The sequence below is a fragment of the Elephas maximus genome, chromosome 1 (assembly GCF_024166365.1).
Source record: "Elephas maximus indicus isolate mEleMax1 chromosome 1, mEleMax1 primary haplotype, whole genome shotgun sequence".
NCBI classification, from domain to species: Eukaryota; Metazoa; Chordata; class Mammalia; order Proboscidea; family Elephantidae; genus Elephas; species Elephas maximus.
Genome location: NC_064819.1, coordinates 47,412,329 through 47,440,147, shown reverse-complemented (window position 1 = coordinate 47,440,147; position 27,819 = coordinate 47,412,329). Strand labels below are relative to the sequence as shown.

The 27,819-nt window shown below is 38.6% G+C and overlaps 1 protein-coding gene across 20 annotated transcripts in view; it reads right to left on the bottom strand.

Moving 5' to 3' along the window:
- The window catches only part of FARS2 (phenylalanyl-tRNA synthetase 2, mitochondrial), a 648,562-nt gene that overhangs the window by 256,327 nt on the left and 364,416 nt on the right, over positions 1–27,819 (bottom strand). For all 20 annotated transcript variants that reach the window (XR_007517143.1, XR_007517141.1, XR_007517145.1 and 17 more), the window contains one exon: positions 20,190–20,350. Coding sequence is in view for 15 of the 20 variants with exons in the window: in XM_049882699.1 (XP_049738656.1) it covers positions 20,190–20,350 (161 nt within the window). In the remaining 5 variants the exon portion in view is untranslated. The remainder of the gene's footprint in view (positions 1–20,189; positions 20,351–27,819) is intronic.

Here is a 27,819-nt window from a genome sequence, read left to right as displayed (position 1 = left end):
ACTCATGTATTCAACTTGACCAAAATTGGACTCATCTCCCCTCAATGTGTTCTTTCTCCTGTTTCCCATTCGCCCAGCTCTCAAGCCAGAAGCCTGGGAGTCATCCTGTCTCTCACTTACATTTACCTACAGTGATTAAACACCCAGGTTGCCCAGGTCAATTCCAGTTTGCATCCGCTGTTGTAGCACAGTTATTAACAGTGCCCCCTTTAATTTTCAAAGGTTGTCAAATCTCAGTTTAGATGATAAATTATATGGTCACTGTACCTCTGCTCCAAGACCCTTTAACCTTGCCTCCTAAAACTCTCAAGCCCAAACCCTACCTTCTATTTTCTCTGTTGTTGTTAGCTGCCGTAGAGTCAATTCCAACTCATGGTGACCCCATGTGTACACAGTAGAACTGCTTCCATAGGATTTTCAATGGCTGTGGCCTTTCTGAAGCAGATTGCTGAGCCTATCTTCTGAGGCGTCTCTGGGGAGGCTTGAACCACCAACCTTCCACTAGTTGTCAAGTTCTTAACTATTTGCACCACCCACGCCCTCACATAGTTGATTTACTATCGCCCTATCCAGTCTCCCTCATTTCTTCCCTAGTTACTGTCCTAGGCCTTCAGTGGGCCCCAGTATCACTGTTCCAATCCATCTTCCATATTACCAGCACTGGTAGGAAACCCTGGTGGTGTAGTGGTTAAGAGCTATGGCTGCTAACCAAAATGTTAGCAGTTCAAATCCACCAGGTGCTCCTTAGAAACCCTACGGGGCAATTCTAATCTGTCCTATAGGGTCGCTATCAGTCCGAATTGACTAGATGGCAGTGGGTTTGGTTTATTTTTTGGTTTGGGATCTATGTAAAACAGAAATCTGACCATGTCACATGAAATCTGATGCCTTGCCAATTGCATTCCAGAGGAAATTCAATCCCTTGATCATCACACATCCTAAAATCTGACCTTGCTCACTCCCCACCTTATCTCAGACTGCTTCCCTAAAAACGCCCTAAATGGAACCACAGACTACAGCTGCATCATGTCTCCAGGCCTTTGTATATCCTTCCCTGTACTCCATTACTTGCCTGACTGCCTCCCCCTCAACCCAGACTCTGGAAGCATAGCTTTATCACAGCCCACATCAATGTTTATATACCACATCAATGTTCCCTCCCTAGCCCATGAGCTAACTGAGGGCAGGAATCTATACTCTCTCTGAATTCCCAGTGTCTAGCACAATGCCTGGTGAAGTAGATGCTCAAAAGAGTTTTCTGAATGAATAGTTGATAATGTTTTTGTGTTGGGGACAAACACTGTCAAATTTCACACACTATGGTCTCAACATACAGTGTGGAAATAACTCCTTTTGGGGATTGCATACAGCCAGGGCCCATTTCCTCCTTGCTATGTGGACAACCTAAGTCAGACTAGAACCACATATTAAGAGAGTGACAGAAACACAAGGAAAGAAACTGTCACATGGAGAAATAAAGCAGGCCAGACAGAGACAGCTACACAGATGGAAGACAGAGGAAGGCACAGAGAGGGCTTTCTCTTTTCCACAATATCCACAGCTTTCATCTACTGCCAGCTTTACTGCTGCAGGGCCAGCAGCCAATACAGATGCCCAGAGTGAAAAACCATCTACACTCCTCCACCTGCAGAGGGAGGAACTGCAAGGAAGGACGGCCACATGGACGGGACGCTGCTGTCAAGGCTCCTTGATAAATACGAGTTCTAAAGGAAATGATTCCCTAATGCCATATTATCATCTCCTTTTTGCTCTTCTTGATCTTAGAATCCAAAATCAGTTTTGAGGTATTTCCACCATCTGGCAGGACAGTCCCTAAACGATGAAAGTCCAGGAACAGTCATAATTTCTTTCCATAACCAGCATATTTTTTTAAATAGTAAAATTTAACACAAAATGAATGTCCAGAATAATAATACGATCCGAGTTATATAAAAAAAGAGGAGATAAAAAATTAATTCCTTTTCTCCTCCATCTATTGTCTGGCATATTCACCTTAACAAATAAGACCCAGGATGGTTACACTAGGCTTCATTCAAAAATAGATCTGGGCTTAGAAAAAAAACAGAGTGACAATAAAGGATGGACCAAAAAAAAAAAATCACTTCAAATAATACCAATTATCTTACAACCAATAATGGTCTAAATGTGTTATGTAGTTTCATACCCTGCTAAATTATCATTTACTAGTGACAGCAACATGCAGACATTTTCATACACAAATATCAGAAGAATTTATCATTTCAATCCCTCACAGAAAGTATATTTGATAAGGGTATACCTTAGTAAGAACAACAGCAAATGCTAAGTAAAGGCTTGGAATGCAAGAAAAAAATGGTGAGTACAAAAATCAGTAATGTATTAAATGTACATTAAAAGTAAACTGCATGTTTTCTAAAAATGTTGGGAAAATAAGAGAATATTATAAACAACTTTATGCCAATAAATGTGACACTTTAGATAAAATGAAAAAAATCCTTAAAAAATTATAATTTATCAAAAGTAACAGAAAATGGAATTGAAAATCTGAACAGCATAATAACTATTAAAATTTAATCTGTGATTATAAGCTTCTCACAAAGAAAACTCCAGACTCAGGTGACTTCATTGATAAATTTGATCGAACACTTAAGAAAGAACAAAATGTCAAATCTTCAAAAAGCTCTTCCAGAGAACAGAAAAAGAAAATTTTAATATCAAAACCTGATAAAGATATCATAAAAAAGGAAAATTACAGGCTGAACTTACCCCTGAACACAGATTTAGAAGTTCTAAAAAAATCAGCCATCGAAAACTCTATGGAACACTGTTCTACTGCGACACGCATGGGGTAGTCATGAGTCAAGTCGACTCAGTAGCAACTGGTTTTATTTTGTATTTTTAACAAATCGAATCCCTTATATATATGTGTAAATGTTATCTTCATATATAGATAGATACATACATACATACATATTTATATATAAAGATAATATATAACAAACAAGTTATGTTTATTTCAGGAATAGGAGGTTGGTTTAACATTCAAAAAACAATCACTATTTTTTTTTTATAAGTCACTACATTACGAGAATAAAGGCAAAAATTATGAAATGGCAAAATATATGGGAGGGCTTAAAAAACTTTAACATCCATTTATGATTTAAAGAAACTCTTAGCAAGTGAGAAATAGAAGGAAACATCTCTAATCTGATAAAAGGCTTTACAAAGAAACTACAGCAACCTCCTTAAGTAAATATTCATTTTAAAACTTTGAAAACAGATATTTAACTAGATTTTAATTTTACATTGCCATAGTTCATTTAGTTCAATCTCCCAAATTGAATTTATTCCAATAAGAATCAAAGAATCACTCATGGTAAAATGGCTTTTTCAAAGACAGTAAGTTAATAAATTGCCTTTTGCATTTAGATTACAAACCCCCTGGAATTCACTTTTGAATAAAGAGAAAAATGAGGTCGTTTCATTTTTTCCATATGGATACCCAATTATCTCTACTCCATTTATACAAAAGACTTTTCCCTGATCAAAAATCGAGCATAACGCATCGGTGTTACTACTGGGCTTTGTACTGCATTCCGTGAGCCTGTATGTCTGTCTGTGCAACATTCCACGTTCCCACAATTATTACGGCTTTTTAAAAAGACTTGACATCTGATCAAGCAAACCGTTCTACTTTGTTATTTGGCTATTCTTGGTCCTCTGCATTTCCATGTAAATTTTAGAATGAGCTTGTGATGGCTAAAATTGTGTGTCAACCTGGCTGGGACATGATTCTCAGTGTTTATATGTGATCACTACCATGACGGGATCTGCTGTGAGTAGCCAATCAGTTGAAAGGATGTTTCCTTGGGTGTGTGGCCTGCATCTGAATATAAGTGGACGTTCTGGCTTTTGCCTGCTCTGGATCCTGTAACTGCCTCCTGTTCATCCGACCTCCAGTTGTTGGGACTGGAGCTAGCAGCTTATTGGCTATCTTGGGATTCATCGATCTTCACAGCCTATGAACAAGAGCCCTGTTCTTCGGCCTACCAATATTGGGTTCTCTAGCCTCTGCGGCTACGCGAATCAGGAGAAGCCTCTATCCTGATCCACGGACTTGGGATGTTCCAGTCTCTCTAATCATGTGAGCCGTTTCCTTGATATAAATCTCTCTCTATGTGTATTTATTAGCTTTACTGGTTTTGCTTCTCTGAAGAACCCAGCCTAAGACATCACTTACCACAACTTCTTACAAAACCTCTCTGGATTTCTAAGTATTACATACTTTGGCCGTATAATAAAAATTTTGAAGCAATCCTATAAATTATTTCCACACCCCTCCAAAAAAAAAAAAAAAAAGTCGATTCTGACTCATGGTAGCCCCACGTGTTACAGAGTAGAATTGCTCTATCAGGTTTTCTTGGCTGTAATTCTTATGGAGGAGCCAGCAGATCATTGGCCTTTCTTCTACCATGCCACGGGGTAGTTTTGAACTCTCAATCTTTAATAGCCAAGGGCAAACTGCTTGCTCCAGCCAGGGACCTACTGTTTCTAGATATATACAAATATAACTCAACCCGATGCTGTTGATTCCGACTCATAGCGACCCTAAAGGACAGAGTAGAACTGTCCGATAAGGGTTTCCAAGGAGCAGCTGATGGATTCCAACTGCTGACCTTTTGGTTAGTAGCCAAGCTCTTAAACACTACACCATCAGGGCCCCATACAAATACAGTAATAAAAAAATGGAATGGAAAATACAAAACTGAAGTTAGTAGGCACCTCTGGGGAGGAAACTGGGAAGGGGAACGTCATCGGGAGGCAGACATTTCAACTGCCTTTCTCTTTTCACTCTGTAAAAGAACCTGTGGCAAAGTCTAGGACTTGATAAAGGTAGGGAGCTGGGTCAGGAGCACATGGTTCTATGTCGTTATTTTCTCAATTTTTGAAATGTTTCATCATTTTAAAAATGAATAAAAATAAATGCAAAACAATTATTTGGCTCCCCAACTCTGCCATAAGACTCTTACAAGGATCATCTATTTATAATTCACTCTCCATGGTAGTGAACTGTGACTTATAATTGCAATTTATAAATCTCACAGGGAGACCCGTTAGAGAATAAATTCTTCCCTCACATTGAAAGAAAACATTTGATTCATTACTTAGCCAAGTGAGAGTAAGAATAATTGAGCTATCCACTATATAAATTACTGCTGACTTTAATTAACCACATTCTTCATTTTCAAGATCACAAGACTACTCATAAAATGCCAACATAAACGTAGAAAGTTTGAAAAACTTGGTGAGAATGTAATCACAAAGTAATACCAATTTCTCTGTCTAAACACAAGCAGTCTTTAAGCCCTAATATCTCAGATGAACCCAAATGCTTCTCTTACCCTCCCAGCAAAGGGGCACAGCATGCCTCCGTGAATGGAAGACAGTGTTCTTTCTTTTGTGAAAGATGAGGGAAATTAAAGACACACCTGCCTTTCTTCACTAAGTATTCTTAGTAAGGCAAATTATTTTGATTTAATTTAGTCCCCAGCACATTAATAGGAACCTTGAACTTGCCACTTGAATTGGCCCTGATGAACTTCTGGTATTTTTTTAATAACTCTGAGGATCTCGTTCCTAAGCTGAGGGACCCTGCAGTTAGTATTTCAGCCCTTTTCCTTTTGTTGGTTGCAGTTAACTTCGCTGGATGTGCCATGACGCCCTTGATCTCAATTTCAATTACTCAATTTCAAACAGAGGAAAAAATGTTCCATAGCCATGTAGTGCCTGCTCATCCCACCCAGTGGTCCTATATAAGAAGGCACAATCAGCTCCAGGCCAGGGGAGTATCTTACATTTGGCTTGGGATCAAACTAAAGGCAGAAAGCTCTCAGGGGGAATTTCAGGCATTAGCCAGGAGAAGATATGTTAGACTAGAATTGTAATTGTCTTCCAGTATCCCTATTCACCCCCCAAGTTATCGCTGGCTCTTTATTCATAAAAATGGCTGCATTTCTAGAACATCTTTGCCTGTGGGGTCTCATTGTACCAGCTGGCATTGCTGGTTGTGAAATAATGCAAAAGCAGAAGCCTTATGGATAGGCGCTCTGTATAAACACTAGGAAACAGCCTGCTGACTTCACGGACCTCTCCAACCACCCTGAAAAGAAGACAGAAAAGTCCGTTGGGGATCCCTGAAAAACTTTCTTCACACTTTAAAAAAAAAGAAAGAAACAACAACAACAAAAACAAGGGTGGTCCCTTTTCTGCCTTTGGGCCTCGCTGTATGTGGTGATACTTGGTGCTCCTGTCACCATCTTTCGATTCTAAGGGGGCAAGCCTGAGGGAAATATGCTCAGCGTTCTGGAACCTGGGCCCCATTGAGGGCTTCCTGCTATTGTGTGATATACATTTTCTTTTTAAAACCATTTGAGTTGGGCCTTTTCTTAGTTGAAGCCAAAAGCCTCCCATCATGGATTAAAATGTGTCCCCTCAAAATATGTGTTCTAATCCTAACCCCTATCCCTGGGGATGTAATCCCACTTGGGAATAGGGTTTTGTTTGTTACATTAATGAGGCCACATCAGTGTAAGGCGTGCCTTGAGCTTCATCTTCTGAGTTATAAAGAGAGCAGATTAGACACGCGTGCAAGCACACCCTGAGGAAGACAGATGCCATCTGACAATCGCCAAGGGCCAAGGGAAGGTGGGGCTATCGAAGCTGAAAGAAACAAGAATCTTCCCCCATAGCCAACAGACAGAGCCCTCCCCTAGAGCCAGTGCTCTGAATTTGGACTTCTAGTCTCCTAACTGTGAGAAAATAAATTCCTGCTCTTTAAAGTCACCCACTTGTATATTTCTGCTACAGCAGCACTAGGAGACTAAGATACTTTCTTACTGCTACCATGCAACAATTACTGCCCACATTCACACCTGGGAAAAACCATACCCCTACTCATCATGATGGCTGACAGCTTCTAATGGTTCTTTCTTCCTACGTCAACTCCTTCACCCTTGTATTTGGTTCTGGTTCCTATTTTTATAAGCTCTTTCTAAAACTACAATACTTAACTCTATGATCCATCAACTATACGTTATCTGGTCTAGAGATTCTGTATGGTTTAAAGGCATCCCTCTGGCTCTAGAGGTATAAATACCAAAATGTCTCCAAGTCAGATAAATGATTCTTGAAATATATTGCACATCATCTGTCAAATTTTATAGATGTTGGCTAGATTTAGGGTTTAACATGTGGTCTACAAATAGGAAGTGTTTGTACATTTCCATGAGGTTAATAACTTAGAAAATGTAATAAGAATATTGAATGTGTGTACGTATAAAGATCACACAGCACACATCCTTCAAATCTACACTTCAAGAATGCCGCGGAAGAAGAGCTGAGGACTGTTTTTTTTTTTTTTTAAGTGTTTTAATAAACCAGAAAAAAAATCTGTGATTGAAATTCTCTAATTATGTAAAACATATCGCCAGGTCCCCTGCTCTCACAAAAATAAAATGCAGCAATAAATCACAGGCCTCTGACGACAAAGGCTCTGACACAAATATGGGCTACAATCCATAGGGTTTGCACAGCCTACCATTGCAAGCTGGTGATGGAAACTTTGGGCACGAAGGACCATGTCTCATGAGGACTGAAGCTGCTGCCCCCTGAACAGTATGTTTTTGTAGTGGTAGTGGAGACAGTGATAGAAGAAGCGGTGGTGAAAATATTAACAACTGTTAACATTCATTAAATGCTACTATAGATTGAATTGTGTCTCTCTCCACTCAAAAAAAAATACGTATTGAAATTCTGGCCCTTCTACCCATAAATATGATCCTGTTTGGAAATTGAGCATTTGTTGTTATATTAAATAGGTCATAAGCAAGCAGGGTGGACTCTAGATCTAATCACTTTTGAGTTACAAAAAGAGCATATTAGACTGGAGACACACAGTGGGAAGATCATCTACAAGCCAGAAAGCAAGGAACACTGGGGGCTACCGACACGGAAGGAATCAACATGGCGGAGACCCTGATTAGGGCGTTTAGCCTCCAGAACTGTGACAAAATAAATTCCTGTTCTCTAAATCTACTCACCTATGGTATTTGTGTCATGGCAGGCCTGAGTAACTAAGAGAAATGTTTACAGTGAGATAGGCTCTGTTATAAACGCTTTACAAGTAAGTACTAGTATGATCCCCATTTTCCAAATGAGGCAGCTGAGGCACAGAGAGGGTAAGCACTTTGTACCAAGTCCTACAGGCAGAGAAAAGCCTTGGTTTGAACCTAGACACCCCAGCTCTAGAGGTGATGCTCACAATCATTACATTACAGCTACTTCTCTCAGTAAAGGGTCCACTCTTTACAGAACAGTAGACCTCAAAAAGGCAGGTGATGGCAAAGACCAATGCTGCTTCCTGGGTCTTTGCTCTTAAATATTATTTCAAAATCCTAGAAATCTGGCAAGGAAACCATCTGGTCCAGCCTACCTCAGTTTACAGTTGTGGAACTTCAAGCCCAGACAGGTGCACACACTTCCCAAATCAAGTCGCCAGTGGTGCAGCCAGAGCTAGAACCCAGGCCTCTTCATTCCTCACCTCTACTTTGATCTGAAAAAGAGTGTGGCTACCCAGATTGTAGACTTTCATCAGAAATGAACAAGTTACATGAATCTTTTTGATAGGATAGGCACATGGACTATGGAGCTTGCAGGGGGGCTAGTAATACAGGAAAGATAGAGCAATCCTGGAGCCCTGGTGGTGCAGTGGGTAAGAGCTCAGCTCTTAACCAAAAGGTCAGCACTTCGAAGCCACCAGCCACTCCTTGGAAGCCCTACAGGGCAATTCAGCTCTGTCCTATAGGGTAGCTGTGAGTTGGAATTGACCTGATGGCAACAGGTTTTTTTTTTTTTTTTTTTTAGTGCAATCCTGGACTATTCAAGCTGTCCACATAGGTGGACCAGGTGTCTTCCTTGCTCCCTTTGCCACTTCCAGTCATCTACCAACCCCCAGGTGACTTTCCATCATTTCTTGAAGCTTTTATTTTAGCTTCTGGTTCACTGTACTATTCCTGATCCAATTCCTAGTGGTTCTTAATGATTTTAATATCAACACAGATCATCTTTCAAAGGCCCTGGGTTCTCAATTCCTTGACCTCTTCTCTTCCAATCTACCTAAGCTAATGGCTCCCATGTCATGACCAGTAACTGAAATTCCTCCCAGATCTTCATTTTAAGGGTCCCACACTCTAACCCCTACCTCCTTATGATCATTAAGGTTGTGTGTCAACTTGGCTGGGCCATGATTCTCAGTGGTTTGACAGTTATGACATAGTTTGGCAGTGATAAGAAGATGTGATCACCTCCATAATGAGATCTGATGTAATATGATCACCTCCATGATGGGATCTGCTGTGTGTAGCCAGTCAGTTGAAAGGGAGTTTCCTTGGGGTATAGCTTTTGTCCAATATAGGTGACCTCTCTGGCAAAGCTTGGAGGCTTTTGCTTGCTCTGGATCCTGCAGCTGGTACCTGTTTGTCTAACCTCTGTTATTTGGGACATGAGCTAGCATCTTACTTGCCAATCTTGGGATTCGATGGTCTTCACAGCCTATGAGCAAGAGCCCTGCTATTTGACTTGCCAATCTTGGCTTCACCAGTCCCTGCAGCTATGTGAATCAGGAGCAGCCTCCAGCCTGACCCATGGACTTGGGACATTCCAGCCTCTACAAACATGTGAGTCATTTCCTTGACATAAAATCTCTCTGTATATATTTATACGCTTTACTGGATTGCTTCTCTAGAGAACTCAGCCTAAGACATTCCTAAATCTTCAGCTCACTCCTTTAGTATCCTGACTCCAACAATTCTTACACCTGCCTACCCAGGATATATAGTCCAAATCCTACCAATTTCCCAATGTGTCTCTCACACCTCTCTTGTCCTTACTTATTTACCAAAATTCCCTTGAATACAGACTTCAGTCTCTTGCCCTTCTCTTGCTTAGCTGTGCTCACCTAGCAAATCCCATATCCTGGTGAAATGCAACTTTCCCTACTCAGAGTCTACCACCACAAGCTGAACATGGCTGGATAAATCAACACAAGCACGCTGCCTGGTCTCACTTAAAATTCATGACCCTTCACCTAAAGTGGGCTGTTAATGCTGCCCACTTATATACAGTATAATAAGAATCACACCGATGGTTTTAGGGCCATGTGTGTCAAAGCAAAGTGGAGTTCCAGGAGGTCATGGAAATTAGACCTGGAATGTTTTAGATGGTGGCTCAGTGAAGATGCAATGCCAAATTTCCCTACACATAAGTCATTCAGAGGGCATCCTAATGCCCTCTGGTCTTCCAGCCTGGCTTCTATCTAGGCTGTAAGTGCTCTGGGGACATACACTATGTCTTACTGATATTTGTTCTCCACAGGGAGTTTAATACAGCATCTCGGTAGAATTGGTATTTAATACAGGCTTGTCTTTTCACTGCAAATCACTTTGCACCTGTCAGTCAGCACTGCTCCTGAGCACGTATAACAGCTATAGGTTGGTCATCTTCCCCATTTTTTCCTCTACCTCTTTCTATTAGCTTCTTCTGGGATAAACAAATGAACGATATTTTCATTTCATCCCTTTTCCAGCAAAAGACAAATACATAACGTTTTGTGTAAGATGAGGAAAAAGAACATGGAAATAGTGAAAAAGTTTAAAATCCATTAATTTCATTGCAATACAATGAAGCTGATGGGACTCTCACAGCTGGATCAATTCAGGAAGTGGATGTGGAAATCCTGCAAAGCTCTGTAATAAGCTGTCTATCAGGCAACATGTATGATAATACCATCTAGGAATTGCTCCAAGCCATGGAAATTAGCAGTAACCACAGGCTCACGTCCTAATACAATTCTGGAGAGACACGGAAGGATTTAGAAAATTAACTAGCAAAAAGGGATTAGCAGAAGAAGAAAAAGAAACTTTTGGCTTCTGTATTCATTGGTCAGTATCTCAATTAAATCCTGCATTCACCAACATATAGTTTCATCATTGTACTTCGAGATGACTTTATAATTGTCTTGATAAACCTATCTTCTCCTCCTCTAGATTAGAAACAATTTGAAGGCAGAAATGACCAATTTCACCTACTGACTCCAGCATCTAGCTAAGAATCTCAGGACAGGCAGCAGTATAACTTAATAGGTTTAATACTATGAGCCCTCTGGAGTCAGCTTTGGTTCAAATCTTGGTTCTGTCATAGTTTCTGGAAGGCTCATATGGTAACATTACTTAACGGTACCAAGCCTCAGTTTTATTATCTATAAAATGTGTTTATGTACATAGTATTGCGAAGAATAAAAGCCATAATACAGGCAATGTATTCAGTTCAGAGCCTGGCACATATACCAAAAGCCAACCAAACCCATTGCCATCAAGTTGATTCCGACTCATAGCAACCCTGTAGGATAGAGTAGAACTGCCCCATAGAGTTTCCAAGGCTGTAAATCTTTACAGAAGCAGACTGCCACATCTTTCTCCTGCAAAGCAGCTGATGGATTCAAACAGCAGACTTTTCTGTTAACAGCGGAGCACTTAACCGCTATGCCACAGGGCTCCTTCTGGCATACACAGCACTCAATAAACAGAAATAAATAAGGCACTCATCAAAGAAAAGGGCAAATGGGGCACTGAACTGTGGTTGCTAGAAAGCATAAATAAATGAAAAGAGCCAAATCCTGTCCTCACAGAATACAGCATTCACTACTGATGCTTGCCACTGTAGTGTGGGTGAGGACAAACTCTGACATGGAGCTTCCCCCTGGGGATCCCGGCATGCTCTCCCTCAGAGATGACTGAATTGATAAGAGACCCTTCCACAGTCACTGCCCTGCTGATGTCTACCAAATTCTTTGCCCTCCGAGTTTTATCTTTCATTATCTCTAGTTCTATTTTTTCTGATTTAAATATTAACACTTGCCCTTTATAAATTATTTTAAAGTATACAAGCAGATCTCTGACTTAAGCATAATTTTTCTTTTAAATGTGCATTTAAATTGCAAGAGTTTATTTACTCAGTCCCCTCATCCTGACAAATAAAAATAGAAAAAAGATGGGAAAGAAAGCTGCTGCAGCTCATTAAAAAAAAAAAAAAGGTAACAGCATAGCATCTCTATTTGAAATTCATGGTAAGAAAATTTAGGACAAGGAGAAAGAAAAGAGTTTCAAGAGTAAGTACTAAAAATATCATAAATGATATACCGGTTTATTGCGATGGTTCGACTAAAAACGAGAGTGTAACAGAGACGAAAGTGAGTCTGATTACTTGGTCATGTATCTCACCTTACCGTCTCATATCACAGGTGAGGTACCTGAGGCCCTGACTCATTAGTTAGATGATTTCCTCCATTCCTTAGATCCTTACTATTCGAAGTAGGGTCTGTGGACCAGCAGCCTCAGCATCACCTGGGAGCTTGTGAGAAAGGCAGAATCTCAGGCTCCACTCAGACCTAGAGAATCAGAATCTGCCTTTTAACAAGGTATTTCAGGTAATTCATGCACATTAAAGTTTAGAACCATTGATAGCTAAGCTTGTTACCCTTAAGTCCATAAATTAAATCATTTAAACTGAATGCCTTTTTGTTGTTGTTTTTTTCTGTAAATTGCATGCCAATCTTGGGATTGCTTAGAAAAGTTTAAATCCCCAGGTTCGGACTAACCAACCTGTGTATATTATACTAAGGACAAAGCTTTAGGAAATGGCTCCTGTAAGTTCAGAACGAGCAGCATGCAATGCTAACACTCCCTATTATTAGGACAGCTACTCAGCCACATTTCCTCACCTGTAAGATGGAGGTAGATAACAACTCAGAGGGTTATTGAGAGGATTAACTAAGTTAGTACATGCAAAGCCTTTAGACAGTGGTGACATCAAGTAAGGCCTACATGAGTGTTAACTAGGAACTGTGATTACTATCTCCTATAGGCTGCGGTATGACAGATTTTCAGGTCCCACTTGACCACTCTCACCTACGCCTGTGGCAGTGACAAGTGTGTGCCATGGGATCCAGGATTAGGATTAAACATAGTCTTTGGCCACAGACGGAGCCAGAAAAAACCCTTGACTGGGAGAAAAGATACGAACCAAAACTGATGAATTGTGTGAGCCACTATGGACATATACTGAATTAATAGCTTCTAAGTAAAATGTGTAAACAAAATATACAGAATTGTGTAATCAGTGATATTCAAATACAAGTATTCTCCTGTGTAAGGCATAAATGGAACTATAATTCTGGAATGCTTACAAATAATACTTTAAGAATGAATAGATGTTGGATTATTGATTATTCAGTTCAATGCACTGAAATAGCAAGTTTTATTTCAGGAGACTTGCCAGAAGCACAGATCCCCAATGCCCCAGTGCCCCAGTGCCCCAGTGCCCCAGTGCCCAGAATGAGCACAGCGTCGGGGCTGGGTGGTGGGCAAAGATCACGTGTGCAGAATAAACTGATTCTCGCATGATAAACTGACCAAATTGTTCTGCACTAATTTTAGGCACTACTCCAGGATGATTAAAGACAACCACAAAGGCAAAGTACAACTCAAACTAGATAAAATGAAGCAAAAAATTCCAATCACTTTATAACTTGAGTTGCCTACTTACTAGATTTAAACAATGGTTTTCCAGGTATTCAGGAAAGGAGTCCTATAGATGAGGCAGCAGGATGATATAAATCAGAGGTTATTGCTATGACCTAGAAGAGTGCCATCACAGCTGTACGCAGATTTAAAAGACTGCAGAGGCCATGCCGAGGAAGAGACCACGGGGTCAAGAGGGCCTGAAATATTATTCAGAAGAGAGGGGAGGAGAAATCTCTGATCCCCTCCCCCAACCCATTGCCAGGAAGTTGATTCCAACTCATTGCAACCTTATAGGTCAGAGCAGAACTGCCCCATAGGGTTTCCAAGGAATGGCTGGTGGATTGGAACTGCCAACCTTCAGCCATACACAATAGGATTCCTGAAGGCTCCCAGGGTGGCCTGGGCAGAGAAGCCACAAGCTCAGAGCTGCCAGAAGACCTTTTTCCCCACGTTTCTTTCCCTTCCTCTCCAGGGAAAAGTTTTGCCTAAGATTATAATCACATAAAATATTCTCCTTAAAAAAAAAATTCTCCTTAGGATAGGCCAAATAGGTAGTCCCCAACTTAACAAGTATTCAAGTTACTAAGAAACACATTTACAATCATCTGTTTTCAGGTTTTTTTCTTTTTTTGTATATCTTATTGCTAGTAATATGCACTACATACAATGTTGCAATGCACAAAATTAGCACAGAGTCATCAGAGTGGAACCCCATGGTAAGTTGAGGACTACCTGTACATGTACACATGCACACACAAATGGTTGATACAAATAATTTAAAACTGCTAACACTTTAATAAGGAGCCCTGATGGCACAATGGTTAAAGTGATTGCTAACTGAAAGGCCAGCTGTTTGAAACTACCAGCGGCTCTGTGGAAGAAAGATGTGGCAGCCTAAATCCTTGGAGATTTACAGCCTTGGAAATCCTATGGAGTCGTTATGAGTTGGAATTGACTTGACAGTAGTGGGTTTGGTTTGGGAACACTTTAATGCTAGCTATTTTGCTTATCCTTAACAACAAAAACTACTCTATTAGAAGAAAAGCAATTTGCCATGATGAAAACTGAATATATAAAGGTGTATATATAATCAACAAATATACACCTTTATACATTCAGTTTTCATTCTGATGACTCCATTGTAAGTCAGTTCTGACATCAAATACCTCTTTTTTTTTTGTTGTTTTCTTTATTAATACCTTTTATTATCAGTATCTTTATAAATCTTATCTTTGAACATCTGAGAATGACAACATTGGCAAATTACGAACTCCAGTTAAAAGACAGAGACTTTAAGGCTGAATTAGAAAAACAAAACAAGAGACACACTTTTAATACAAAGACATGGACAGGGTAAAAGTAAAATGATGAAAAAGACACACATCGCAAACATCAATCATGAGAAAGCTAGTGTGTCTATGTAAGTATCAGAAAGAGTAAAAAAAAAATCGATGATAAAGATGAATATTTCACAATGATACAAGAATCATCACATCAGAAGGACATAAAAATCTTACATGTGTATGTTCCTAATGACATAGCTTCAAAATACATGAAGCAAAAATTAATAGAACCCAAAATAGGCAAGTCCACACTCATAGTTGGAAATTATAAAGTTTATATCTCATGAATATAGAGAACAGACAAAAAAATTAGTAAGGATACAGAAGATTTGAACAACAGTATTAATCAACTCAGTCTAATCATAACTTATAGAACACTACAACCAACATCCATCTTCAGAATACACATTCCCTTCAAGTATACATGTAACATTCACATACACACAACAAAAACTCTATCAGCTGGGTACTAAATCAAATAGCAAGCCATTTCAAATGACTGAAATCATACAGAGTATTTTCTTTAAATACAAAATTTAATTGTCTTTAGGTATCTTTAAAAAAGGTGTCTAAATAAAGGTATCTACTTTTCAATAGTATATACCTGTGTATACCATATAAATCAAAATATATAGAACATTTCTACATTCCATGCAATTCCCCAGTGATACTTTGCACTCAATTATCTGTGTCCCAATATACATAAAGATATCTTGAAAAATCCCCAAATATTTGGAAAATTTTACATAACAAAACTCTAAATTACTAATGACTCGAAAAAGAAATCATAACTGAAATTAGAAATATTTTGAACTAAAGAACAGTGTTAACACAGCATAGCAAAATTCATGGGAAACAAAGAGTACTTAGAATTTTAGTTTTAAATTCAAATTAAAGCAAGATTTAAGATCAATTTGTAAAAGGTTCTACCTCAAGAAAGTAGAAAAAGATGACCACATTAAACTCAAATACAGTTTAAAAAAAAAAAAAAGTAATACAGGTAAGAGCAGAAAGCAATAAAACAGAAAAAAGAATAGAGACAATCAGCAGAGCTCAAGGTTGGTTCTCTGCTTAGACTAAGTCTGATAAAAAGCCAGCAAGACAGATGAAAAAAAAAAAAAAAGGAGTTTAGCAAAGTTGCAGGATACAAGCTCAACACACAAAAGTCAGTTGGGTTTCCACACACCAGCAATAAGAAATCTGAAAAGAAAATTAAGAAAACAATTTCATTTACAATAGCATGGAAAAGAATAAAATATCCAGGAATAAATTTAACCAGGAATGTGAAAGACTTGTACTATGAAAATTATAACACACTGCTGAAACAGATGAAAGAAGTCCCAAATAAATAGAAAGACTTTCTATGCTCATGGAATGGAAGACTTAATATTGATAAGATGTCAGTACTACTCAAAGTGATCTATAGATTCATGGCAAATCCAATCAAAATTCCAAAAACCTTCTTTACAGAAATGGAAAAAACCAATCCTTAACTTTACACAGAATGGCAAGAGGCCTGGACCAGCTAAAGCATTTTTTGAAGGAGAAGAACAGAGTAGGAGGGCTCACACTTCCTGATTTCAAAAATCTACAACTACAGTAATCAAAACAGGTTGGTACTGGCATAGTAATAGACATATAGACCAATGGAAGAGAACTGAGATCCATAAATAAACCTACATATCTATGGTCAACTGATTTTTTTTTAATGTTTTATTGAGCTTCTGGTGAAAGTTTACACAGGAAATTAGGCTCTCATTTAACAATTTCTATACACATTGTCAGAAATTGGAGCCCTGGTGGTGCAGCAGTTAAGAGCTACAGCTGCTAACCAAAAAGTAGGCAGTTCAAATCCACCAGCTGCTCCCTGGAAACCCTATGGGACAGTTCTATGTTGTTGTATAGGGTCGCTACGAGTTGGAATCGACTTGGCAAAAAAAAAAAAAAAAAATTTTTTTTTTTTTTGGTTCTACCTCCTAGAATCATCCCCTATGTTGTGATCACCCATTCAATGCACAATAATTAGTGTGTATGCACCTGGCGCAGCAGAGGAAGAAGGAGAGTCAAGAATAGAAGGAAGAAATGAAACGTGTGTCTAATTTTCTCCATGAAGAACAGCCTCCTTTGCCATGAGACCAGAAGAGCTGGATCGTGTCCGGCTACCATTACTGAACATTTTGATCAAAGATTCTATAGAAAAATTTTGATCAAAAGGGTGAAAATGTGGAACAAAACTTCAAATTCTCAGCAAATCCAGGCTTTCTGGAGCCATAGAGCCTGGATGACCCTGCAAACCTATTGCCCTGAGATAATCTTTAAACCTGAAAGCAAAAATATCCCCTGAAGTCTTCTTTAACCCAAACAATAGTTTAGCTTAATTAGTAAGAATGTCTTCTGTGACACCGTGGCCTCTTAAAGAATTATCTACATGGGTTCAAACTGACAACGGCAACTTGAAAGGTTAGATGAGAAGCTTAGGGGGCACAGAATTCATGTTAATGGTGGTAGGATAATTTGGAAAAGAATAATGAGAATAATTCCACAACTTGAAAAATATAATAAACATCCATGAATTGTACATGTAGAAATTGTTGAATTGATGTGTGCTTTGCTGTGGCTATTTTCACAAAGAAGAAAGGAAGGAAGGAAAGAAAGAAAATAAAGAAAAAAATGAGTAATAAATACAAATTAGTAATACCAGGTATAAAAAAGGGGGTAACATCACAGAGACATTAAAACCAACCTACTCCAGTATGATCTCATGTTAACGAATTATATCGCTGAAGATTAGGATTTGAAGGTGTTAAGATTATGTTATGGGTTGACTGACAAAAGACATGTTAAAATTCTAAGGCCAGGTATCCATGAATGTGAGGCCTTATTTGGAAATAGAGTCTTTGCCTATATAATCAGTTAACATGAGGTCATACTGGAGAAGATTGGGTTCTAAACCATTATGACTGATACCCTTATAAAAAGAGGGAAAGAGACATAGACACAGAGGGAATTCGGTCATGTGAAGGAGTGTTGCTGCCACAAGCAAGGAACAAATGGGGCTACCCGAAGCCGGGAGAGAGAAGAAAATATCTCACCCTTGAGTCTTTGGAGAGCGTATGACTCTGCTGACCTCCTGAATTCAAACTTGTACTTTCCAGAACTGAAGCAATACATAATTGTTGTTTTAAGCCACCTAGTTTCTGGTAATTTGTTACAGCAGCCCTAGGAAACTAATACACAGAATATTATAAATAACTTTACATCAATAAATTTCACCACTTAGACAAAATAGGCAATTCCTTGAACAATACAACATTCCAAAACTGACATAGGAAGAAGTAGAAAATACACATAGTCTTATGCTTGTTTTAAAAAAAAAAATTTATGTAATAAATAAAATCCTCCCCACAAAGAAAACTCTAAGCCCAGATAACAACCCTGGTAAATTCTTTGAAACATTTAATGATAAAATAATGGCAAAAATATTATGGTGAGTAAAGGAAGTACCTTAAAGTCAGGAAAGGTGTGTGTCAGGGTTGTATCCTTTCACCATATTTATTCAATCAGTATGCTGAGCAAATAGTCCAAGAAACTGGACTATACGAAGAAGAACAGGGCATCAGGGCTGGAGGAAGGCTCATTAACAACCTGCATTATGCATGTGACACAACCTTGCTTGCTGAAAGTAAAGAGGACTTGAAGATCAAAGACCACAGCCTTCGTATGGATTACACCTCAACATACAGAAAATAAAATTCTTCACAACTGGACCAATAAGCAACATCATGATAAACAGAGAAAATGTTGAAGTTGTTAAGGATTTCATTTTACTTGAATCCACAATCAACACCCATGGAAGCAGCAGTCAAGAAATCACATGACGCATTGCATTGGGCAAATCTGCTGCAAAAGATCTCTTTAAGTGCTAAAGGCACAGATGTCACCTTGAAGACTAAGGTACACCTGACCCAAGCCATGGTGTTTTCAATCGCCTCATGTGCATGCAAAAGCTAGACAATGAATAGGGAAGACTGAAGTAAAACTGACACCTTTGAATTATGATGTTGACAAAGAACACTGAATATACCATGGACTGCCGAAAGAACAAACAAATCTGTCTTGGAAGAGAATGTGGTCTTAGGGAACATCAGGGGGTGATAAAAACATTCTGGTATACACAGGTACATGTTCATTGAGCTGTATAGTTAAGATCTGTGTATGTTCCTTTTGTAAATTATACTGTAATAAAGTATTGTTAATAAATAAATAAGTCAAAATTTTTTGTGACTAGATATAACTGCCAAGAGTCTCCAATCTCAAAGGAAAATATGGGGTGAGCAATTGTTCCAGAAAGGAGTCCTGGTGGTGAAGTGGTTAAGTGCTTTGCTGCTAACGGAGAGGTCAGCGGTTTGAACTCACCAGTTGCTCTTCTAGAGAAAGATGTGGCAGTCTGCTTCCGGAAAGGCTGCTTCCAAGATTTACAGCCTTGGAAACCCTATTAAGTCAGCTCTACTCTGTCCTATAGGGTAGCTATTAGTTGGAATCAATAGATCAGCAATGGGTTTGGTTTTGGTAATCTTTCCAGAAGAAGCCCTGGTGGTACAATGGTTAAGTGCTCGGCTGGTAGTTAGAACCCACCCACTGGCTCCATGGGAGAAAAACCTGGTAATCTTCTGTAAAGATCACAATCGAGAAAACCCTATGGGGCAGTTCTATCATATCACATGGAGTCACTACTAGTCGAAATCATCTTGACAGCACCCAACTACAAGAACAGTTACAACAACAATAATCTTTCCCGAAGTCCAATAAAGTTACCAAGTGTATCAAAAATAAACAAACATAGTTACCTGGAATGGTGAGGTTCTTGCTAACTGTTAAAGACTTGCATAACAATTATTAGGCTGGAATTTTATGCTAATCTGTCATTCCAGTTGTCCCTAACTCCTTTTGAAGTCCTTGATCTCTCTGAGAATTTGATGAAAACTACAGACCCTCCCATTATTAATCTACATATGGGCACATTCAAATTTTCCACATACAATATCCGGAGGTTTATGAACCTCTTGTGTCTTACAGATCACTACTTAAAACCTCTTTTCAAATCCACATTATTTTTTCAATTCAATAGCTTCCTTTTAAAAGTACAGGATCGTCTCAATCACTGAAAACCATTTTTGTTATTTTTACTTAATTCTTGCAAGTAATTTACCTGAAATTTCACGGTCTGGTTGATATCAGACACATGGAACTGCTTCAGGAACCGCTCGTCCTCGCTCCAGAACAGGCGGATATCAGGGATATCATAGAGGATCATGGCCAGCCTTTCTAATCCCAGACCAAAGGCCCAGCCAATTTTCTCTTGAGCACCAGCTGTAATCAGAAAACAAAACAAATTGTTTTAAAACATATAAAGGCTAAATAGGTTCCTACTATTTCCTGATAATTATCAGTAACGTTGATTGCGTCTCTTCTAGCAGCAAGAGATTGTGGAGACTCTAGAAAGACATCCAAGAATGGGCTCAGTTTTCCATTTTTATTCCTTCCCACATTCCATACTTCCCTCACTAATGCATTCCAGAATCATACTGTCTGTAATATTTTCTTGTATTCCTGATTAAATTCCAGGCTTTTAAGCCCTGGTCACTGCCTCTGAGCTCTGATTTTTACAGATGCAGGAGAAAAGACAATCTCTGTCCCTAAGTAGCTTATGGACAGGCAGGTATGTCTACAAAATACCACAGTAGGTGTTTCACATTCAGAAAGGGTGTGTCAGGCCTTCAAGGGCTCTCAACTTCATTAAAAATCATAACTCTCACTCTAGCAAGAGTTACTTCAATAAAACATAGAGGGCAATTCAGTGACAGTGAAATGCAGATCTAGCACCATTCACCCCAAAGGTAAAGTGTGCCATCCAGATTATGTCAAAACCATGAATGCTAACGGCATATTTCACATACATCAGACAGAGCAAGACAGAAGATACAAACTGCTATATGAAGAAAGGAACAGAGCAATTCACACTGCTGGAAAGGCTTAAGGAAAGAACTCATAAAAAACATCATTTCGATTGGACACTAAAAGATGGGTAGGATCCTTTGGTAGGCAGAACTCTGAAATGGCCCCAAGGATAACCATCCCCTGTTGCACATGTCTAGTACGATGCCCTCCCCTTGAGTGTGCGCAGACTCTGTGAATATGACAGGATGTCACTCCTTTGACTAGGTTATATAAGACCCCATCTTAGCAGAATGGAGAGAGATTCTCCTGCTGGCTTGGAAGAAGTGAGCTGCCATGTCGAGAGAGGGCCATGTGGCTAGGACCTGACGGCAGTCTCAGGAGCTGAGAAACACCCCAGCAGCCAGCAAGAAAATGGGACCTCAGCTCTACAGTTGTGAGGAACTGCATTCTCCGAACACTCTGAATGAGCTTAGAAGAGGACCCGGAGCTCCAGATGAGAATGTGGCCCTGCTAACACCTTGGGACAAAAACCTGGGAAGACCCTGAATAGAGGGTGTGGCCAATCTGTACCTGGAATCCTGATGCAGAGACACTGAAACAACCAAATTCTGTTTTTTTAACAAAAAAAATTTTTAACCAAGTTGTATTGTTTTAAGTCACTAGGTATGACCTAATGTGTTAGCAGCAATAGAAAACTAATACAGATCCAAACTACAGAGAAAACTGAAGGGAAATTCTAGACTAAGGAAGCTTCTCAGTAGCAAAGGAATGGAAGGGCAGTGGAGGGTGGCTTGGGAGTGAAATCTGGAAACACAGACTAGGAAAGGCTGTGTGAATAAGACCCTCGTGTGGGCCAGCTTCCAGGCAGGTGCTGCTGCCACCACCGTTCATAAATGAAATGAGGACAAACAGAGTAGAATAGAAGCCACAAAGAAGTGTGAGACTCATAGAATGATTTGCTTAAGGGATAAATGGATTTAAAAATATATTCAAAATGAGGACACAAAAGGAAAATGATACAGAGAGAGAATGGCTCCATAAGTGAGAGGGAAGGGCCACTTGAACGAAATGTGAAAAGCTGGCTGAGTGCTGACGGTGTGTGTTAGGAAGGAAGTAAGCAAAAGCAGAAAAGGGAGATACTTAACCACAGAAACAACAGTGTGAACAAAAAGTGTGAGCAACTCCTGACCAATGGGGTCAACTGCCTAAAAATCAGTTGAAGATTGAGGCAAAAAAAATTTAAAGTCATTTATACTGATACATGAAAACTTCACTAAAGAGCTAGGGATTCAAGATGGTGGCCTAGTCAGACGTACCACGCTGCTCTTCTACAGCAAAGACCTGAGAAAGTTTAACATATACAGATGACAACTCATAAACCCTGAGCATCAAATAAAAGAATATAGAATTAGATCAAACACCGATTGGAAAAAGAAACTGAACTACAGCTGTGAACGGGGCAGAGGAGCTCTGCCAGCTGGTTCAGCACAGTGGGGCCATTGTAAAACAAAGCGACCATCAACCTTGGGTGAGGGGCATAAGAAGATAACATCATGAAGCTCCCAAGAGAAGGCAAAGAAACCTTGAAGAAATACCTGGAGTGAAGCTCGGTGAACAGAACATGAACTGGAGCTAAGGAGGGAAAGCACAGGACGGAGGATGAGAGCGTCAGAGATCCTGGTGCACACGGAGCAGGGAGGAAATCAGGACCCAGACACACCATGACTCTCCAAAACCTGAACGGTACAGTGGCAAACACAGGGCAATAGACAAGACCCTTATTTTTTTGTTTGTCTTTTCTTTTTTATTTTTCTCTCCCCCTCCTCTGGTTTGCCCGACTTGCCCCTCTCCCAACAGAAAGAGCACCTGCACGAACCCCAGCCATCTGCCCTGTTCCACTCATGTTGGAGAGAGCACTTGTGTGCCCTACAGATGCCCACCCCACCCTGACCCTCCCTCACTGGAAAGAGTGCACTCACTGGAAAGAGTGCCCATTCAGATATAGCAAAGCAAAAACAAAAAAAATCATAAATAAAATAACCCCTTAATGTCTCGGAGATAGCAGACAATAGCAAATCATATAAAGATGCAAGACAAGATGGTTCAAGCAAGTGAACAAATAAAGGGGCAGAAAACCTTCCTGAGGAAGAGGTAATGTTGGAACTACCTCATAAGGAATTCAAAAGGCTTATATACAGGGTTCTCAAAGAGTTCATGGAAAACACAGCCAAAACCAAGGAAAACATGGGGGGGGGACTCAGAAGAATTCAGGAAAACAATACAAGAACAAAATGACAAATTAAATAGACAATTCAAAATCATATAAAAACAGCAACTAGAAATCCATAAGATAAAGTACCAGAAACAGATAATTGAAGGACACAGAAGTTAGTGAAATAAAGAAGACAAAATCCTTGATATCAATTTGTTTGAGGAACAATCAGGAAAAAAATGAAGAAAGCATAAGACTTATGTGGGGCATTATGGGGAGGAATAATTTACACATGACTGGAAACCCAGAAGAGGAGGAGACAAAAAAAATCACAGAGAATTTTTGAAGATCTTCTGGAAGAAAATTACCTCAATATCACGAAAGATGAATAGTTTTCCATCCAAAAAGTTTGACAAACCCCATAAAGGGTAGACCCCAAAAGAAAGTCGCCAAGATATAGCATAATCAAACTTTCCAAGTCCAAAGATATAGAGAGAATTCTGAGAGCAGCCCATGAAAAATGAAATATAACCTACAAAGGGGCTCGAATAAAACTAAGCTCTGATTTCTTCAAAGAAATCATGCAGACAAGAAGGCAATGGCATGACATATATAAAACCCTGAATGAAAAGAACTGCCAACCAAGAATCATATATCCAGCAAAACTGTCTCTCAAGTATGATGGTGAAATTAAGACATTCTCAGATAAACAGAATGTAAGGGAATTTTTAAAAACAAAACCATCCTTATAAGAAATGTTAAAGGCAGTCCTTAGGATAGAGAATCAACGACATCAGAGAACAAATTGAGAGAAAGCCACACGATAGCATCACCAAGATGCCAACCCAGATAGAGAAATCTCAAAAGTAAAATAAAGCTATAGAACTGGAAACAGGGAACCAGAGATATCAATCCATAAGTGAGGATAACTTCAAAAAGAGGGCATAAATCGTGTACACAAAGAACTTCCACATGGAGAGGAAGTCGTGCTATCAACAGACTATTTTAAACCTAGGAAGATAAAGGTAAACATCACAGTAACCACAAAAAAAGTTAATAAACTATTCGCCAAAATAAAGCAGAAAACCATAAGGACTCAGTAAAAACAAAATCAGCGACAATAAAAGAAACGAAAAGAAAAAAGAACTCAGTACAGAAAATTAAGTGGAACAAAGAAAAAGGCAACACTTCAACAAAAAGCATAACAAAATGACAACAGTAAATTCAGACCTATCAATAATTACAGTGAATGTAAACGGTATAAATGCACCAGTTAAGAGACAGAGAGTGGCTGAATGGATAAATAACATGACTCATCAATATGCTGCCTACAAGAAACACACCTTAGACACAAAAACATAAATAGGTTAAAAATCAAAGGATTAAAAAAATATATGTCATGCAAACAGTAACCAAAAAAGAGCAGGAATAGCAAAATTAATCTCTGATAAAATAGACTTTAAATCAAAGCCCACCAAAACAGACAAGGAGGGGCATCATATAATGATCAAAGGCACAATCCACCAAGAAGACATAACCATAACAAATACCTACATACCCAATGACAGAGCTCCAGAATACAAAAAAAAAAAAAAAAACTCTAACAGTATTGAAAAGAGAAATTGATAGTTACATGGTAACAGCAGGACACTTTACCAAACCACTTTCAATGAAGGACTGAATGAATAGAAAGAAATTAAACAAAGATACTGAAGATTTAAATAACACAATTAAACAATTTTACCTCATAAACATATATATGGAACATTCCACTCAACAGCAGTATGGTGCACTGAGTGTATAGTACATTCTTCTACAATGCACATGGACCATTCTCCAGAACAGACCATATTTTAGGCCACAAAGCCAGCCTCAATAAATTGAAATAAATCAAAATAATACAAAACATCTTCTCTGACCACAATGCTATAAAACTAGAAATCGGTAACAGGGAGAACAGGGGGAAAAATCAAATACACTGAAATTGAATAACACCTTGCTGAAAAACCACTGGGTAAGGGAAGAAATCAAAAATAAAATTAAAAAATTCCTAGAATCAAATGAGAATGAAAATACAACATACCCAAACCTGTGGGAAACAGAAAAAACAATGCTCAGAGGAGAATTCATGGCATTAAATGCACACATCAAAAAAGAAGGGCAAAATAGCTTAACCCTACAACTTGAACAAATAGAAAAAGAGCAGCAAAATAATCCACAGTTATCAGAAAAAAAGAAATAACAAAGATTAGAGCAGAAATAAATGAAATAGAAAAATCAATAGAATCAACAAGACTAGAAGTTGGTTCTTTGAGAGAATCAATGAAATAGACAAACCACTGGTCAAACTGACAAAGAAAAAGACTGAGAAGATGCAAATAACCCAAATAACAAGTAAGATGGGTAACATTACAACAGAACCAACTGAGATAAAAAGGATCATAACAGAACACTATAAAAAACTACTCCAACAAATTTGAAAACCTAGAAGGAATGGACAAATTTCCAGAAACACGCTATCTACCTAAACTAACATAAACTGAAATAGAAACTTAAAAAAAATCCTGACCCAGACATCTTTGCTGGAGAATTCTATCAAACATTCAGAGAAGAGTTGACACCAATCCTACTCAAACTATTCCAGAACCTAGAAAAGGAAGAAATACTCTCAAATTTATTCTATGAAGACAGCATAACCCTGATATAAATGCTAGGCAAAGACAACATAAAAAGAAAATTATAAACCAATATCCCTCATGAATACAGATGCAAAGATTCTCAAAAAAATCTTAGCCAACGGAATTCAATAGCGTATCAAAAAAAATAATACACCACGACCAAGTGGGATTCACACAAGGTATGTGAGAATGGTTTAACATTACAAACTCAATCAATGCAATTCATCACATAAATAACAAAGGTAAAAATATACATGATCAAGCCAACTGATGCAGAAAAGGCATTTGATAAAGTCCAACACCCATTCTTAATACAAACTCTTGACCAAATAGGAAGAGAAGGGTAATCCCTAAATATAACTTAGAGTATGTACACGAAACCAATAGCCAACATTGTTCTCAATGGAGAGAGACTGAAATCATTCCCCTTGAGAATGGGAACTAGACAAAAAAAAAAAAAACAAGGATGCCCTTTATCACCACTTTTATTCAATATTGTACTGGAGAGTTGTAACTAGAGCAATAAGGCAAGATAGGAAAATAAAAGGCATCAAAATTGGTAAGGAAGAAGTAAAACTGTCCCTATTTGCGGATGACATGATCCTATACAAAGAAAAGCCCAGAGATTCTACAAGAAAGCTACTGGAACTAATAGAAGGATTTAGCAAAATGGTGTGGTACAAGATTAACTTACAAAACTCAGTTGCATTCTTCTACACTAAACAAGAGAACTCTGAAAAGAAAATCAGGAATACAATACCATTTACAATAGCTCCCCCCCCGCAAAAAAAAAGATAAAATACTTGGGAATAAAACCTAACAATCGATTCGATGGCACTGGGCTAGGGACATAAAAGACTTATACAAAGACAAATACACAACAATACTACAAGAAACCAAAAGAGACCTGCAAAAATGGAAATTATACCATGCTCATGGACAGGAAGACTTAACATTATGAAAACGACAATACTACCCCAAGTGATCTACAGATACAATGCAATCCCAGTCCAAATTGCAACAACACTCTTTAACTAATCATCAACTTTATATGGGAAAGAAAGAGACTTCAGACAAGTAAAACATTTCTAAAGAAGTGGAACGAAGTAGGAGGCCTCACAGTCTCCGAACTCAGAACCTACTACATAGCCACAGTAGTCAAAACAGCCCTGTACTGTTATGAGACACACAGACCAATGGGATAGAATTGAGAACCCAGAAATAAACCCATCAACCTATGGGTAGTTAATCTTTGACTAAGGGTTGAAATTCACTAAATGGAGAAGAGACAGTCTAACAAATGATGCTGGTAAAAGTGGATATCCATTTGCAGAATAATGAAAAGAATCCATACCTCATATCATACACAAAAACTAACTCAAGATAGATCAAAGACCTAAATGTAAAACTTAAAACCATGAAGATCATAAGAGAAAAAACAGGGGCAAACCTAGGAGCCCTAACTTATTGCGTAGACTATTAAGCATAACTAAAACAGCACAAACAGCAAAAGATAAACTAGACAATTGGGACCTCCTGAAAATCAAATACTTATGCTCATCAAAAGACTTTTCCAAAAGAGTAAAAAGAGAACCCACAGACCAGAAAAAATTTTTGGCTACAACATATCTAAAGAGGGTCTAATCTCTAAAATTTAGAGAAAACTCCAGCAACCCAGCAACAAAAAGACAAAATAAAAAATGGACAAAGGACATGAACAGACACTTCACCAAAGAAGACATCCAGGCAGCCAACAAATAAATACATGAAATGATACCGGTGATCATTAGCCATTGGAGAGATGTAAATCAAAACTACAATGAGATATCATCTCACACTGATGATAATGGCACTGATCAAAAAAATAGAAAGCAACAAATGCTGGAGAGGCTGTGGATAGAATGTAACTCTCATACATTGCTGTGGGAATGTAAAATCAAACAACTACTAAGGAAAACATTATGGTGTTTCCTCAAAAAGCTAGAAATAGA